Source organism: Phalangium opilio, unplaced genomic scaffold (genome assembly GCF_054372755.1).
Source record: "Phalangium opilio isolate 3A_F unplaced genomic scaffold, DU_Popi_V2 ptg000390l_1, whole genome shotgun sequence".
NCBI classification, from domain to species: Eukaryota; Metazoa; Arthropoda; class Arachnida; order Opiliones; family Phalangiidae; genus Phalangium; species Phalangium opilio.
Genome location: NW_028324234.1, coordinates 2482081 through 2497278, shown reverse-complemented (window position 1 = coordinate 2497278; position 15198 = coordinate 2482081). Strand labels below are relative to the sequence as shown.

General features: G+C 36.9%; 1 protein-coding gene across 1 annotated transcript in view; it reads left to right on the top strand.

Annotated features, from left to right (window-relative positions):
* Positions 1 to 4479: 4479 nt before the first annotated feature.
* LOC149596181 (multidrug resistance-associated protein 1-like) overlaps positions 4480 to 15198 on the top strand; it is a 28604-nt gene continuing 17885 nt past the window's right edge. Inside the window, exons 1-4 of the mRNA XM_089861533.1 lie at positions 4480 to 4923; positions 6101 to 6403; positions 7470 to 7644; positions 7700 to 7954. Of these exons, the coding sequence (XP_089717659.1) occupies positions 6243 to 6403; positions 7470 to 7644; positions 7700 to 7954 (591 nt within the window). The 5' untranslated portion in view covers positions 4480 to 4923; positions 6101 to 6242. The remainder of the gene's footprint in view (positions 4924 to 6100; positions 6404 to 7469; positions 7645 to 7699; positions 7955 to 15198) is intronic.

Genomic DNA, 15198 nt, shown 5'->3' with positions numbered 1-15198 from the left:
AGATGACGTTTAAAATGTAACATTTTTGTATCTTTATTTTCATTAAATAATAATTTAACGTTAGAAGGTTTCATTGAATGAGTTTGAAATAAAATGTGCCTGCATAGAGCTATATCAGTTGAAGGGAGAAACGTCACAGTTGGGCCTGCCAATAAACGGAGTCGGTTTTCACCCTCCCTCCGTGCGGGCGACTGTAGAACTCTAAGCCAAATTTCGCGCACAATAAGGCACCTAGGTGGGGACTGGCGAAACCCCGCCTCAAAAACTCTCCTTACCCCCGAATTGAAAAAGCTCTATTATTAAATGATGCCAATTTAAGTTCATCTCATTTATCACAGTCAAAAATATTTCACCACATTACCTCGATAGAAACAGAGGCGGCAACTCGCTCAAACAAGTTAAGTTTAATGTACTTGACATCAGTGGGGCTGGTTTTACAATATCACCTGCTACATTTAAGATAGACTCGCACTCGACGGAAATCACGACGGAGACCCGGCAGAAAGGAGTTCGACCGAAAAATCTTTAGGCCGAGCCCGATGGAATTTCCGCTCGGCCGGGCGCAAGTTGTGTTCTGTTTTTCGGTCGTGTTCGGCGTTACGCCGGTGTCTCAGACAATGAAATTATCCCGCTGACTACGTCATACATTTCCAGAGTGCACGCATACGCTAGATAGATTGATTCGCCATGTATTTTTTTTTTTGGTCGGAATCATGCCACGAAGAAAGAAAAATGTATCTAATGGAAGTATATAGAGGTAAGATGTTAATAAGGAAGTCTTTTTTGGAGGTTACAAAATATACTTTCTTGTACGATCTAAGCGGCAATGGGAAACCACTCTAATCTGTCACGTGACCCAAAAATATTTACCGCCAAACTCAAAATTCAGTCGTAGTGTTAACAGTCTACAGCCGGACGACGGCATAAGGTAAAATTTCTACCGTATGCTGCGTGATTTGCGCCGGTTTTTTTCGGTAGAGTGGGAATCTAGCTTTATGAGGCACGAAGTTGTCATAGTCTGACGCAAGAATCAGATGAAAGTTTCTCCTCATGCTCTCTCAACACAGAAAACTCTAGATTAATCCTTAAAAATGTCTAGAATTGTTTTTGTAAATTAAAGGCTCTCTTAGACTGTTATTTATAGTTAAAATGTTTCTTATTTGTTTTGGTGCAACAAATACATGGGAAAACTTAATGTAGAGAGTTTATTTAACTATAAGCACTTAAAACGTGCTGTAAACATTCACACTTTCGGCCTAAAAGGTCAGGGAAAATCTGAGAAAAAGGTCAGGGAAAACCTGAAAAAGTCAGGGAATTTGGTTCAGAAAATTCCGTGGCAACCCTGAAGGAGCTACCATTACGTAGGGCCTAAATTCATGCACCTAGATTAAAGTTTACGCAGATGTGATAAGTGATAATACGATAATAGGATATAGTTAAAACAATACCCGAGTCAAAATGTTCAATAATTTGTTGAGAAGTCCTATTTATTTCGATACCTCGCATACCAGCTGTAGCCCAATAAGTAGTGGTAGCTACCGCCCTCTTACCGCTAAATTGATAAATTTACTAATGGCGCGAAATTTGAGTCTTTTTTGGGTCAATGATGTATTTTAAAGTTAATATTATCCGAACGTAGATTCCTTACACCACTTTTACATTTTATTTTATAGTAAAATAGCTTAAAAAGGATTCTAATTAACCTTGAAACATTTTACTTGGTTTTTTCCAACTCTATTTATAAAATCGAATTCCGAATCGAAACCGCAGATATTAATATCAATTTTCTAGCGAAAAACGTGATCTATCTAACGATTAAAGGTTTGTTATCGTGAGATTATTGTAACTCTTGCTAAAGCTTATTCCCCGATGGTATTGTATTAAGCAACACCTAAAATTGGCATCAACTTAAGTTGATTAGTCCGAGTTGGTGTGTATATAGGTTCGTATCTTTCATCCACGAATTCCTACAATATTTGAACCTTTTTTATCGTAATTCTCGATATTCAATCTACAAATAGAGCCCTTTTAAAAGGAATTTAAGCCGCCCAAAAATTAGCTGCAAAATTTTAAAGAAAAAATAGAATCGTTCACATTTACCAGTACCAACCCTAGTTTAATAAATATTATTCTGTAATTTAATTAAGATAAAGTTCTGTAGGTTAAGTTTAAAATGAACCTAACGAGTAAGTTACTGTAGTTTATTACTAGATTTATTTTATTCATAATAGGAATGCTATTTTATAAACAATAAAAAAACCCGAAATTCTAAATTAGCTGGGGTCATCTTATAATGAATATAGTAATACTAATTCTTGTCACTAGACGTCGCACAAAGAGTATATGGCCGGAGCCATCTTGTTTGAGTCGACGATTTAAAATGTTTTATAAATCAGTCATTAAAATTTGGATAAAAGATATTATTAAGAAAAAAACCTTTGGTTTATTATTTAAGTGTGTGAGAACTGTTTTAAAAGTTGTGATTGAATTAGTTTGGTATGACTTCGAACTGCTATATATTAGAGTGGGATATAGACCGAGTGGGGAAATGTAAAGTCCCGCCCATTGACATGCGCGGTAACCACTGGATGTTTTACTTCCAACAGCAACACGTTGATGGCAAAAAAATCTACTCTTTGGCGCGAAATTTAAAATGCTTAGTTATAGATCCTTCGTGTTGCTAAAGATAATGTTAGTTCAAATCTCAATGAAAAGGTGAATATTTGTGTTATTTTGTATATATTTCGTACCATGTACACATTATTTATTACTAAACAAGAAAGGATTTACATTTATTATTATTAATCCTGACCAGGGATAGATAGACTTTTTTAAGACGGAATGGGTAACAGGGTTATTCGGGTGCGCGTCCTAGTCCACGACCCCCTTACCCGTGACGGAGGGGTATGAAAGAAGAGGCGGGTCTTATTTTTGTTATGGCGTTGTATGTATATCCGGGTCAAATAAACGTCGTCTGCCCCTTCGTCTGCCAAGTTGGAATGGGCTGGGTAATTTTTGAAATAACATTGTTTAAAAATGGAAGTTACACAAGACATAGGGCTTGCAACTGAAAAAAAAAACGGGAAAGACCCAAAAAATTAAAAGTGAGTTAGAATTGAGTAAAAGTCTTCATAGATATTACAGCACGAACAGGTTTTAACCAAACACTAAGCTCACAAAACTCCTGACCATTCACTAAGCCTTGGTTAACTTCATCAAATTCGTTTACAAAATCATGAGGATAGTAGAAATGATTGGCTTAAGAAAGAATTAGCGAACACTTTTCACCTTTACAGATGTACTCCAAATCCAAAACACCGGCACCAAATTCACTAACTACCTTCTTAATTGCTATTAAAAGCAATTCCCGAATAATTACCGGACCCTCGCATTTAGACGGCTCCATTTTGAACCCCTGTGAAGACGCTTATCTGTACAACCATAGCCCACTCGATCCGCGCTCTATAGCTATAGCGCGAGCAGCTTGCGTCGTGATGCGCGTGATCGAGTGGGCTATGGTACAACGCAAGAGGGGTCGTAGTCATGGCGACAGAGGTAAACAGGAATTACGTATTTTTGGCCCTCCCCGTCAGCAACGTCACCAATACGTAGTTTTTGTGAACCAATAAGATAATTTAATTTTTTGGTTACGTGTTGAAGGAAGGGACTACATACTCGTCTATGAGTCGGACTAAAGTAAAGGCCAAACATTGTTTATTCCGTCTTAAAAAAAGTCTATCTATCCCTGTCCGGACGTTATGAAAAATGGTTTAAATTATTGGTAGACCGAGCGATGATGCCTTGATTGGAAAATACCTGCACTTGCGTCTTTGAAAGTTCATGTCTTTTTTCAATGAAAGATTAACAGTTTCCTAATAGCTATTTTGTTTGAAGGATCATTTTTCTGTGAATTTTTGCAGTTAATTCCAGGATGAGGAGAGTACTCTTTGTAAAGAGCGGCTCTTGGAGTCAATTTAGCTCCCAAAAATGTAAATAATCACGATAATGAAACAGACTGAATGTATGTTAAACTTGTTTTGTTATTTGCATTAATTTCGCCCAAGCAAAGTAAGTTTAACACACATTCATTCTATTTAATAATTGCAAATATTTATGTTTTTGGCCAATTCAATTAACTTCAAGCGCACTAAGCAGAAACATAAATAAAGGGGAGCGTAAGCATAATTAAGGGACCTAATATTGCTAGTTAGTTACTAATGCTTTCTGGTACCTGTTAATCAGTTATCACCAATGAGATTAATTTATCACTGAAAACATCAAATTTGCATACTAAAATTATTTGGCTTTTCTTTATCCCCTGGCTTTGAGTAATAAAATATTTGAAATAACTCTGAGGATTATCTAGAATAATTTCTACTGATATTTCAAATTCAGAAGAATCAGAGTCATCGTTTTCAGTATTTCAGATGAATGGCTTGGACTTATGTTACTGGTTTTCGGTTTTCGTTGTCGCAGTCTAACTGAGACAAAGTTTCTGCCTGCAAGCATAGCCCACTCGGTCCGCGTTCATGGACGCAAGCTGCTCGCGTTATATAGCTTGCGTCGTGGAGCGCGTGATCGAGAGGGCTAAGCTGCCAGTCGTTCGTACGTGTGACATCTCCCGAGTACCGACTCCCTAAACTCCTACTGAACTCCTAGACCAAGGCCTAGCCGCCGTGGTCGGTCTCTATTCTAAAAATATTTCTCTGGACTCTCTCTAGTCTCAACCTAGGAGTGTATACAAAAATGCACAACTGGACTCGAAATCTATGTTAAAATTAAAATAATTGACCAGGGCACGTCGTCTGCTAAACTACGGAATTGGACAATTAAATTATTTGAGTTAATGTCTGGACTCAGGTAGGCAGAGCGGACAACGTTATTGTCTCAACAAAAACTACGCTCTATTAGCGGTAAAACAGCGTAAGTCCAATATTACTTTTCTCTATGATTTTAGCCAGGAACAAACCACGTAAGTACAACAGGATAATTGATCGTAAGTTTAAGTATGTACTTAAAAGTACAACAAAGTAATACTTAATATAAATTGTTTTCAATAAAACTTCAGAAGACACCAAAAAAGTTTTAGACTTTTCATTTAAAACCATTTTCAGACCTATCGAACATGTAGCCTTTAAAAATTGGTCGAGAAAGTTTCTTTGTCACAGCAAACATTTCCCATATTATTCCTAAGGGCAACTTTACATTTTTTTAGCAAAAATCTGTGATTAATTTTATGGAAATGAAATCCACCCTTTGCAACTTTATTTTCTATAAGAAAAACTATTCCAAGGATCGCTTTGAAATTTTAACCACATATTAAGGGCCCAGATTTTATTTCAGTGGATTTTTTTTCAAAACAGTAACCATAAAAGGAAAAACGTTACATGCAAACAAAAATCCACCATTATACATTAAAGGCAGTATGAAGTCTTATCTAAGTGAGCTATCGCTCTCTCAGAATTAGGTCAGGTTGGGTTGGGTTTTTTAGGTTTGGTTTCGTTTGGTTAGACTTAGGTCAGTAATATATTGGAAATAGTGTAACAATGTTACGCCTTTTCCAAAATATTGTTGTTTATCTTCATTGACTTCCCAAATAATAATATGCCTTTTCCAAACAAATTACTGTTTATAATTATCCACTTCCGAAATAAAATAAGCTTTCTCGAATTATTTTTCTATCCTGGTATGAGAATTGTAAACTGATACAGCCTGAAGAATAGTACAATATTTAAGTGTACTTAAAAAAGTTCTAAAACACGATAGGTTAGTAGGTCACATTACTGATTAAATTATGACAGAAAAAGGTAGATTTTGAAAACAACGAATATAACTGTATTGTTAAGAAAAACAAACACTGCCATTTCCCGAAATAGCAGCCACTATCTCTAAAAGAACAGCTTTGAACAACGTCGCTGTTTTTTGGAATCGCGGTTGCTATTTCAAGAACTGCTCTACCGGGAATTGATCATACGAGGTACCCCCATTATTATTTTATACTGACCGTAAATGGCGAATGATAAGCATGATGATTGTACAGTACTCAACGCTTATATTTAAAATAATAATTTTTCTTATTCTATTTTTAATCGAATTGTAGTGTTCTGTGGAAAGGTTGGAAGAAAAACCTGGGGCCATCCGACCTTTACGACTTGAATGAGTCGGAGCAAGCGCTGACTGTCTCACACCTTTTCGAAAAACATTGGAAACCCCAAACTAAGGCCAAAAGTGAGGGCGATGAAATGGAAATGAAAGTTTTTTCGGAAAAAAGAAACGGAACAAGAAATAAAAGAATAACCATCGCTTGGCCTTTGTTGAGAACAATTGGGCCGTGCTTGATCGCTGGTGGGGTCTCCCAAGTTCTGTCGGACGTAGTGTCTTTCATCCCTCCCCTCTTGATAGGGTAAATACTTGTACTTTTCAGCTAGTCTTTATAAATAACTTCCCATGAGTTAAATTCTGGTCGACAATTTGTAGTCACTTTGGAATTCATATAAGAAAGATTTACATTTTTCTCTCTGAAATGGGTCCCATACTTTTATTGTTGGTACTTGCTTGTGTTCTCAATCTGAAACTTGGATAAATGGAGGAACACCTCTGGATACATATTCATTTTTCATTTGCTTTGAATGATTAAACCTACCATTCAGTGCTTTTACATGCTGTTGGCAATGAAGTTAGAGATCGGTCTCGGAAGGAAATTTCGCGAAGCCCTCGCATTAGCGGATTCCATTTAGCGATCCGCATTACAGTGGTTCCCTAAATTGCGGTTTCCCGAAAACGAGGTTTACCCGTTACGGCAGTTCCCTTTACAGCGGTTCTCGTCAATGCGGTGCACCGTTACAGAAGCTCTTTAAAGAGCAGTACAACCGGGATGTGAAAAACAATAGTCGTTTATGATTGTGTAGGTTTGGTTACTTGAACATTAATAGCAATAGTTCAGGTATGGCTAATCAAGTCACGTTAAATTTTTTTTCTGTATCTTAATAGTATTAGGTTTGGTTCAGTTTGGTTATTTCAACCCCAGGAGTATTAGGTCAGTTTAGATTTGGTCATTTGAATCCCAATAGTATTTGGTCAGATTTGCTTTGATTATTTGAACCTCAATATTATTATTATATGTTGGATTTTTTATTTGAATTTCAATAGTATTAGGATGGGATAGGTTTGTTTATTTGATCCTCAATAGTATTAGGAAAGGTATGATTATTTGAACCTCAATAGTTTAAGGATAGGTTAGGTTTATTATTTCAACGCTAATAGTGTTAGGTGAGGTTTGCTTTATTTATTTGAACCTCAGTAGTATAAGAATAGAATAGGATTGATTATTTGAACCACAATTAGCTCAGGTAATGGTAGGTTAGGTTTCCTTTTGTAATTTGAACCTAATTGCAAGGTACACCCGAATTTTCGTTTGTCCCTGATGCGAAAACTATGTCTAAACCTTTTACTCGCTTTTGCCTTTACAGTTTCATCATTGATTACATGACAAGCGAAGATCCTTTCTGGCAGGGTATTTTCTATGTTTGCCTTTACGGCCTGGCTGGTGTCGTACAATCTCTTTTGCTAGAAGGTAGCGCCATTTTCCACACCAAACTTGGACTGAGGCTCAAATCCGCCACCATGCACGTTCTGTACAAAAAAGTAAGTTAGTGATATCCATGGGATGATAGTTCATTAATAAGAATTTTCGAAGCAGATGTTTCGCTTGTCGAGTAGCGATCGGCGTGACTTGACAATGGGCGAAATACTGAACACGATGTACGTCGACACGAATCGATTTCAACTTCTGTCGCCGCAACTGGGCCTCTTGTGGACTGTCCCGGTACAAACAGTACTGGGTTTCGCCTTCATGTATCAAGAACTCGGTTATTCAGCTTTTGCTGGCATCGTACCCATTGTCGTTCTTCTTCCGCTCAGTTATTTGAGCTCTAAGAAATGTAAAGAATTGCAGGTAAATATTAAGTTTTGTCACTCTCAATTAGGCTATAGACGGTTAGTTTCTCATAATATAAGAAATCTAGAATGAAAGATATAGTGGGATACACTTGGAGCTTCTTTTATGATCTGCCGAGATGCAAATGTAATATTTCTTAATAAGCTTACAGTTTCTACTCCTTGGTCCATACTACGGTCTTGTTTTTACCTAGTGCTGGCATAAAAATAATCTTTCAATGCCATAATATTTACCATTTGCATAATATCAAATGAAAATATCGTAATTGTGTTTCGGAATTTCGATTATTTTGGTAGTTGTGTAATTAAAATGCTTTGTTTCATTTCAATATTCCAAGAAAATCATTTGATATTAATATTTGAAATTGGGTGTTTACGTTTTAATTTAGGTTAATTATATTTATATATTGTCTAAGCGTAGAGTATTTATTTTGATAGAATGGAAAGAGATACTAAATTTTAGTCTTTACATTGAGAAACACAATGTTGTAAGTAGTTTAAGAACTTTAAAGAGAATTGAATTCAAGATCTGTCCAATCTTGCATTGTATACCTTCCAGAATCATGACCGTAATTAGATTGCCGCGGTTATAGGGGTGATCGGGCAAATTTTCATTCTTTTTTTGCTTGTTCTACTTTTAAGAGACTAATTATAATTTTTCGTTGGTATGGAGAAACTTAAAAATCATGCTTTATAACCAAGAATATTGTTGATGTGTTACGAGAGGGTAGTGTTTACTGACTGATCGAGTTTAATAATATATTTTATTAAATTTTTGACGCATGCTGATGTTTATCAATAAATAACGATGGCTGTATGTTCAGAAAATTAAGTGGACTCGGAAAGGTTTATTTTGGTTTCCCCCCTTGTTATACAGTGCGGAAAAGATCCGTACAAAACACATTCCTTTGTGGGAAACCCCCAATACTGCCAACGAATGACGTCATTATACTAAATTATACAAGGTTTAAATCAATGTTTAGAATTCATAAAGGTGTTATGCGACACTCTTAAAGGCGTTAAGCGTCACTCTTAAAGGCGTTAAGCGACAATCTTAAAGGCGTTAAGCGACACTCTTAACGGCGTTAAGCGACAATCTTAAAGGCGTTAAGCGACACTCTTAAAGGCGTTATGCGACACTCTTAAAGGCGTTAAGCGGCACTCTTAAAGGCGTTAAGCGACACTCTTAAAGGCGTTAAGCGACACTCTTAAATGCGTTAAGCGACACTCTTAAAGGCGTTAATCGACACTCTTAAAGGCGTTAAGCGACACTCTTAAAGGCGTTAAGCGACACTCTTAAAGGCGTTAAGCGACACTCTTAAAGGCGTTAAGCGACACTCTTTAAGGCGTTAAGCGACACTCTTAAAGGCGTTAAGCGACACTCTTAAAGGCGTTAAGCGACACTCTTAAAGGCGTTAAGCGACACTCTTAAAGGCGTTAAGCGGCACTCTTAAAGGCGTTAAGCGACACTCTTAAAGGCGTTAAGCGACACTCTTAAAGGCGTTAATCGACACTCTTAAAGGCGTTAAGCGACACTCTTAAAGGCGTTAAGCGACACTCTTAAAGGCGTTAAGCGACACTCTTTAAGGCGTTAAGCGACACTCTTTAAGGCGTTAAGCGACACTCTTAAAGGCGTTAAGCGACACTCTTAAAGGCGTTATGTGACACTCTTAAAGGCGTTATGTGACACTCTTAAAGGCGTTACGCGACACTCTTAAAGGCGTTACGCGACACTCTTAAAGGCGTTACGCGACACTCTTAAAGGCGTTACGCGACACTCTTAAAGGTGTTCTAGGTGTTACGCGACACTCTTAAAGGCGTTATGCGACACTCTTAAACGTGTTCTAGGTGTTCTGCGACACTCTTAAAGGTGTTCTGCGACACTCTTAAAGGTGTTCTGCGACACTCTTAAGTGTTACGAGTCCCTCTTAAAGGTGTTCTGTGACACTCTTAAAGGTGTTAGGTGTCTGTAGATGGTAGAGTATTAGATGGCGCCACCGCCTTGGAGGAGAGAAAATATCGATGGGCGTAGGTGAGCTAGAGAGCGGTAGAGAGTTTAGGCACTCTCTGCTGGGGAACTAAACTACATAGTTAAGGAATTGAGTACCACGTTTTACTACAATGTAACTAAGTATTAATCATTAAACTAAACCTTTAATTATATTATTAAATCATGCCCTCATTATTTAAACGATGAACGTAACAAAATAAAAAATTTAAACAATAGGGGCTAAAAAAGCGAGCATTAGATAAAAAATTCTTTGCTAGACGCCATACCTCCAGTTGTGAACTTGTGAGAGTCTAATAAATACTAACAGTAGAACTAGCAGCAGACAACTCCTTCTAAAGACTTAAGCTATCCACTAGCACCATCGCGCGCCACCATCCTTAACCAGTGTTGTTCCTTAGATTTTTGGGAACGTACTTTCCCCAATAGTAAAACGTACTACCCAATGGGAGGCTTTTTGAAAACGTACTTTTCTCCCTTTGGGGGGTATTAAAATTTCCTTCCCCCTCCACGAAAGGCTTTTGGCGCCATATTGCGGCGTAATTTTCGTCCCATAGACGCTAATGTTAAAAAATTGAATTTGAAAATGTACTTTCAAACATCAAAGTGTACTTTTCGTACTGAAGACTTTAAAATGTACTAAAAAAGTACAATTGTACTACCAAGAACAACACTGTCCTTAACCCACCGCACCAGCGCGTGCTTCTGAGGAGGCGGAGTCTATTTATCCTTTTTTGCGGCTTCAGCTAGAGTGCGTTCTGGTGGAGTCACCAAATAAGTGTTTACTTTAAAAAATCGAAATCGCAATGATGGGGATGAAAAGCCCGAACACACGGTATTCCTGTCGCCATGCATTGCCAAAGCTACGCTAGAGAGACCTTGAAAACCGGGACCAATACCTCGTGCGAGGGGGGATTCTCCCCCGCACGAGTAAAAAGGACTTGGTTTGCCCAAGCCTAAAAAACAAAACGATAAGAGTTTTTTCCAGTTGACTGAAGCTCGGATATTTTATTTTTCTATATAATTTAAAAGACAATCCGTATTTTACTACTCTTTAGAATTTAATTCAATCTCCTGATTTTACTGGTAATGGATTTATTTCCTATAAATTAATTGAAATAAAAAATTACTTATCTCAGATTTTTCATGATAAAATTTTACGAAAATGGAATTGTTGTTGAAAATTCTGAGATAAGTAATTTTTTATTTCAATTAATTTATATTAAATAAATCCATTACCAGTAAAATCAGGAGATTGAATTAAATTCTAAAGAGTAGTAAAATACGGATTGTCTTTTAAATTATATAGAAAAATAAAATATCCGAGCTTCAGTAAACTGGAAAAAACTCTTATCGTTTTGTTTTTTAGGCTTGGGCAAACCAAGTCCTTTTTTATATAATATCTGTTCCTTCAGTCTGCATTTGTATTAATATATTATAAAACAATTTTTTGCCTGAAATGCGAAATTTTTCACTTCTAGGACGAGGTTAATAATGCTTCTACACTTCTACTAATTCTTATGAGATACGGCTCACAATTTGTTTTAGAACCCGAGCTTTATGGTCAACTTCAAAACCAACATCCTGCCACGATTTTTAAACTATCAAAGCCGTATCTTTTACAGTCCACTTTACGATTGCAATTATCCATGACATTGCGTTCACTGCCCTTGTACGTTTACAGTGAGTGGAACCGTGGCCACTTATTTTAATTAAAATACCTAGGCCACAGGTCCAGATTTAAAAAAATCCTTATTTCCAACACTGATCCATCTATCCTTCAAGCTTTTACAATGACCCATTGCATAGACTCACTCAATAGTCTGCCTAAGCATGGATTTATAATAGAAGCTTACGCTTCCTTGATATTTCACTCACCTTAAAACGCGCACAACATTTATTCCTCGTCTGAAATAGTACCAGCCTGGCAAGCGCGTTTGTGACGTAGAATTTGAGGCAAATTCAGAGGGGGGGTTGAAGTTTATCACGTGATCGAGTAGTAATTTTTAATAGCGCGCGTGAAATTATTTTTAGAAAAGCGCGCGCGCACGCGCGCCGAAAGAAAAGGTTTGCCTCAATTTCTACGTCATCAGGCCCCCCAGTCCCCACCCGCGCGAATTTTTATGACATAAATGTGTTTAAAATCAAAATGCCCTACTGAAGGCTACAGTGAAATATCCATGAAGCGTAAGCTTCTATTATAAATCCATGGCCTAAGTAAGGCAACTTAAGCCTTGGTCGAAACTAACATCAAAAATATAAATTTAAAAGGTATCTTAAGTATAGAATTTCAACCGAGACACATAATTAAACGAAAATTAGACCCGCCAGAGAAATTTTTAATAAATATAGTGTTATATTTATTGAAAAATATCAAGGTAAAGTTTCAAGGTGGGGAAATGGCAAATTAGCGTCGTCTACGGTAGAGTAATGAACAACTAGCGTCGTCTGCTGTAGAATAATCTTTTGAGGTACTTACATTTTAAATTAAATTAACATACTTAGACTTAATTAATTTTGATGAAACTTGAAAAAGGCACACCTTGAATAGTTACTTGTTAATTTGAAAGTATTCCGAAACGTAACTTCGCTTTAGTTTTTAAATGATTCGATGTGCAGGAGCACCAAAAACCCCATGTTATTCCTAGGGGAAAATCGGCGAAAATCTGTGAATTTTCATTTAACATTACGGGAGGGTGTGGGATCTTATCTAGAAGGGCCTACCGGCCCTCTAGAATTTATGCTATATTAGGTTTTGAAAGATAGGTTTATGCTATTGTAGGCTTATTCCATGGTAGATCCTTGTTGGTTTATGTTATATTTGATCTTGAAAGATAGGTTTATGCTAGGTTATTCTCAGTGGCGGCGCCAGAATTTTTTTCAGTGTAGGCTGAAGGTAGTTTTAGGGCCCCTAGCAGGGTTTTTCAGTTTTCATCCCCCTTCTTTCACAAGTTTCTTCAAAAAAAAAAAAAATTATAATTTTTAATGTTTACCTCATAGTTTTAAATCAGTTTTGCTTCTTTTAAAGAAATTGCTCATTGTTTTATCTTGTTTCTCAATGTCTTACTGTCTTGTCCGTTTTTGTTTACTCTTTTGAGCACCAAATAACTATTTTCTGATACATCTATTCAATGGACTGGCAAGGCAGCCTGCTAAGCAAGCGTTTAGACTATGAGAGACTTTCGTTGCAGAGAGTAAGAGACTATGCTTGTTCAGACTGAAGTGCTATACACTGTCAAAAATAAAGGTACTTTGAAGGTACTATAAAATACCTCCGCGACCTTTTTAGTACCCATGAACGTAGTCTATTAGTTGTCTCACAGTACGGGTATTAAATGATTTCGAAAGGGGTATTTTGGAAATATAAGGTATATAGTGAAACCTTTTAGAGTTTCAGCGCTTCTGGTGGTATGTTATCGTACCCTGGAACTAGAAAAGGACTTAACAGACTCCTTTAGAGGGAGTTTTTAGTTCCGGCGTGCTGATTTTAACTAACACTACTAAAGTAAAATACATGATATAATACTTCTAGCCCAAATTCTCTAACACTAACTGTTCATTTCACCAGTAGCACTAGTAATGACAGCGTAGAAGAAATCTCTGTTGGAATATTAATAATAACCATAAAGATTAGGTTCGGTAGGGTAGAATAAGGTAGTGGTTTTCTACCCGAGATTTCAATTTCAATCTCAAGTTTCCTAGCTAGTGGTTTTTCTTAAATATTTAATTACATATAATTAATATTAATTATTTTCTTTGACAGCTATGTACACTAGCATACGTTACATCATTTAAAGGCAATACAATTATGATATAAGGCATACATAGTTAATATAAAGGTTTGAATCCGAGCTTACGCCTTCAGTCGCCATTCAAAAAATTTACATGTATATGTGACCCTGAATTACCTTTACACTATAACAGTATCACACCTTCCTTAACAAGGGGGAGCTAAATGTAGTATCGGGAAATCTTGAGTGGTTGATCCCTTGCTTACTATGCGAACTCTCACGACCCCGCAAGCCTACGGCGCAGACACTTAAGGCGAGATGGAAGGCAAAATTTTACCCTCATCCCGTAAGCCCACAACAAAGACACTAAAAGTTGAGATGGAAGGAAAATATTACTCTCGTGTCTTTCCGTCTCTTTTATATCGAAGTGGTGTATTGCTTACCATGTCTGAAAATGATGAAGTTTACCAGTTTCAAATGTGGCGCAAATATTTTTGATGGCGCGAAAGTATAATTTAGACCTGTTTGTGGGTTTTATTTGACACCTAACTTGGTAGCACAAAATACCTTTAAAAGTATATTTTCGAACCTTTTTGAGTGTTAACAGGTACCCTTTTCGGTAATAAGGAGTACCTTTCACAATTTGAAAGTTTTATTCCGACCTTTGTTGAGGTTTAAATGATACCCATTACGGGATCACAAAATACCTTATAGTCCTCAAAAGTACCTTCTTCAAGAGGTATTTCAGAGTACCCTTACACAACGGTATTTTGTAGTACCTATATAGGTACGTCTGGGGATGCATTGAAAAATACCTTTAAAGGTACTAGACAGTACGGTTATTTTTTACAGTGTAAAATTCTGTTCTTATATACAACTTTGAACATTTACCCTATGGCTGGTCAATGCTAATAAAAACTTCCCCTCTAATGTCGACTCATCGACTGACTGTGGATGGAGCTGCCTTTGCCGTGTGGGGGAGGGAGGCGATGGATCGTCTCTAGAAACTGAATTTTACCAATGTTTACTATTTTACATAGCAAATTAACCTTGGAGATATTTTAATACCGAACTTTTCCCTTTCATTCCTCATTTTTGTGAGGTTTTTGGGCCCCTTCTCCTCAATTTTTGGTGCCCCTGTCTAATTGTCAGGTAGGCTATAGCCTACTTAGCCTTAATGTAGCGCCGCCACTGGTTATTCTATGGTAGATCCTGGTAGGTTTATGCTATATTAGATTTTGAAAGATAGGTTTATGCTATATTAGATTTTGAAAGATAGGTTTATGCTATTGTAGACTTATTCCATGGTAGATCCTGGTAGGTTTATGCTATATTAGATCTTGAAAGATAGCCACTGCTATTGTAAGCTTATTCTATGGTAGATCCTGAAACACAGGCTTAAGCTAGGTTATTCTAGTTTTAAAAGAATCAGATTTTGTATTAGACTTAGAACCTGAATTTTCATACATTAAGGGGGAAGACAACTGAAGCCTAATCAAAATA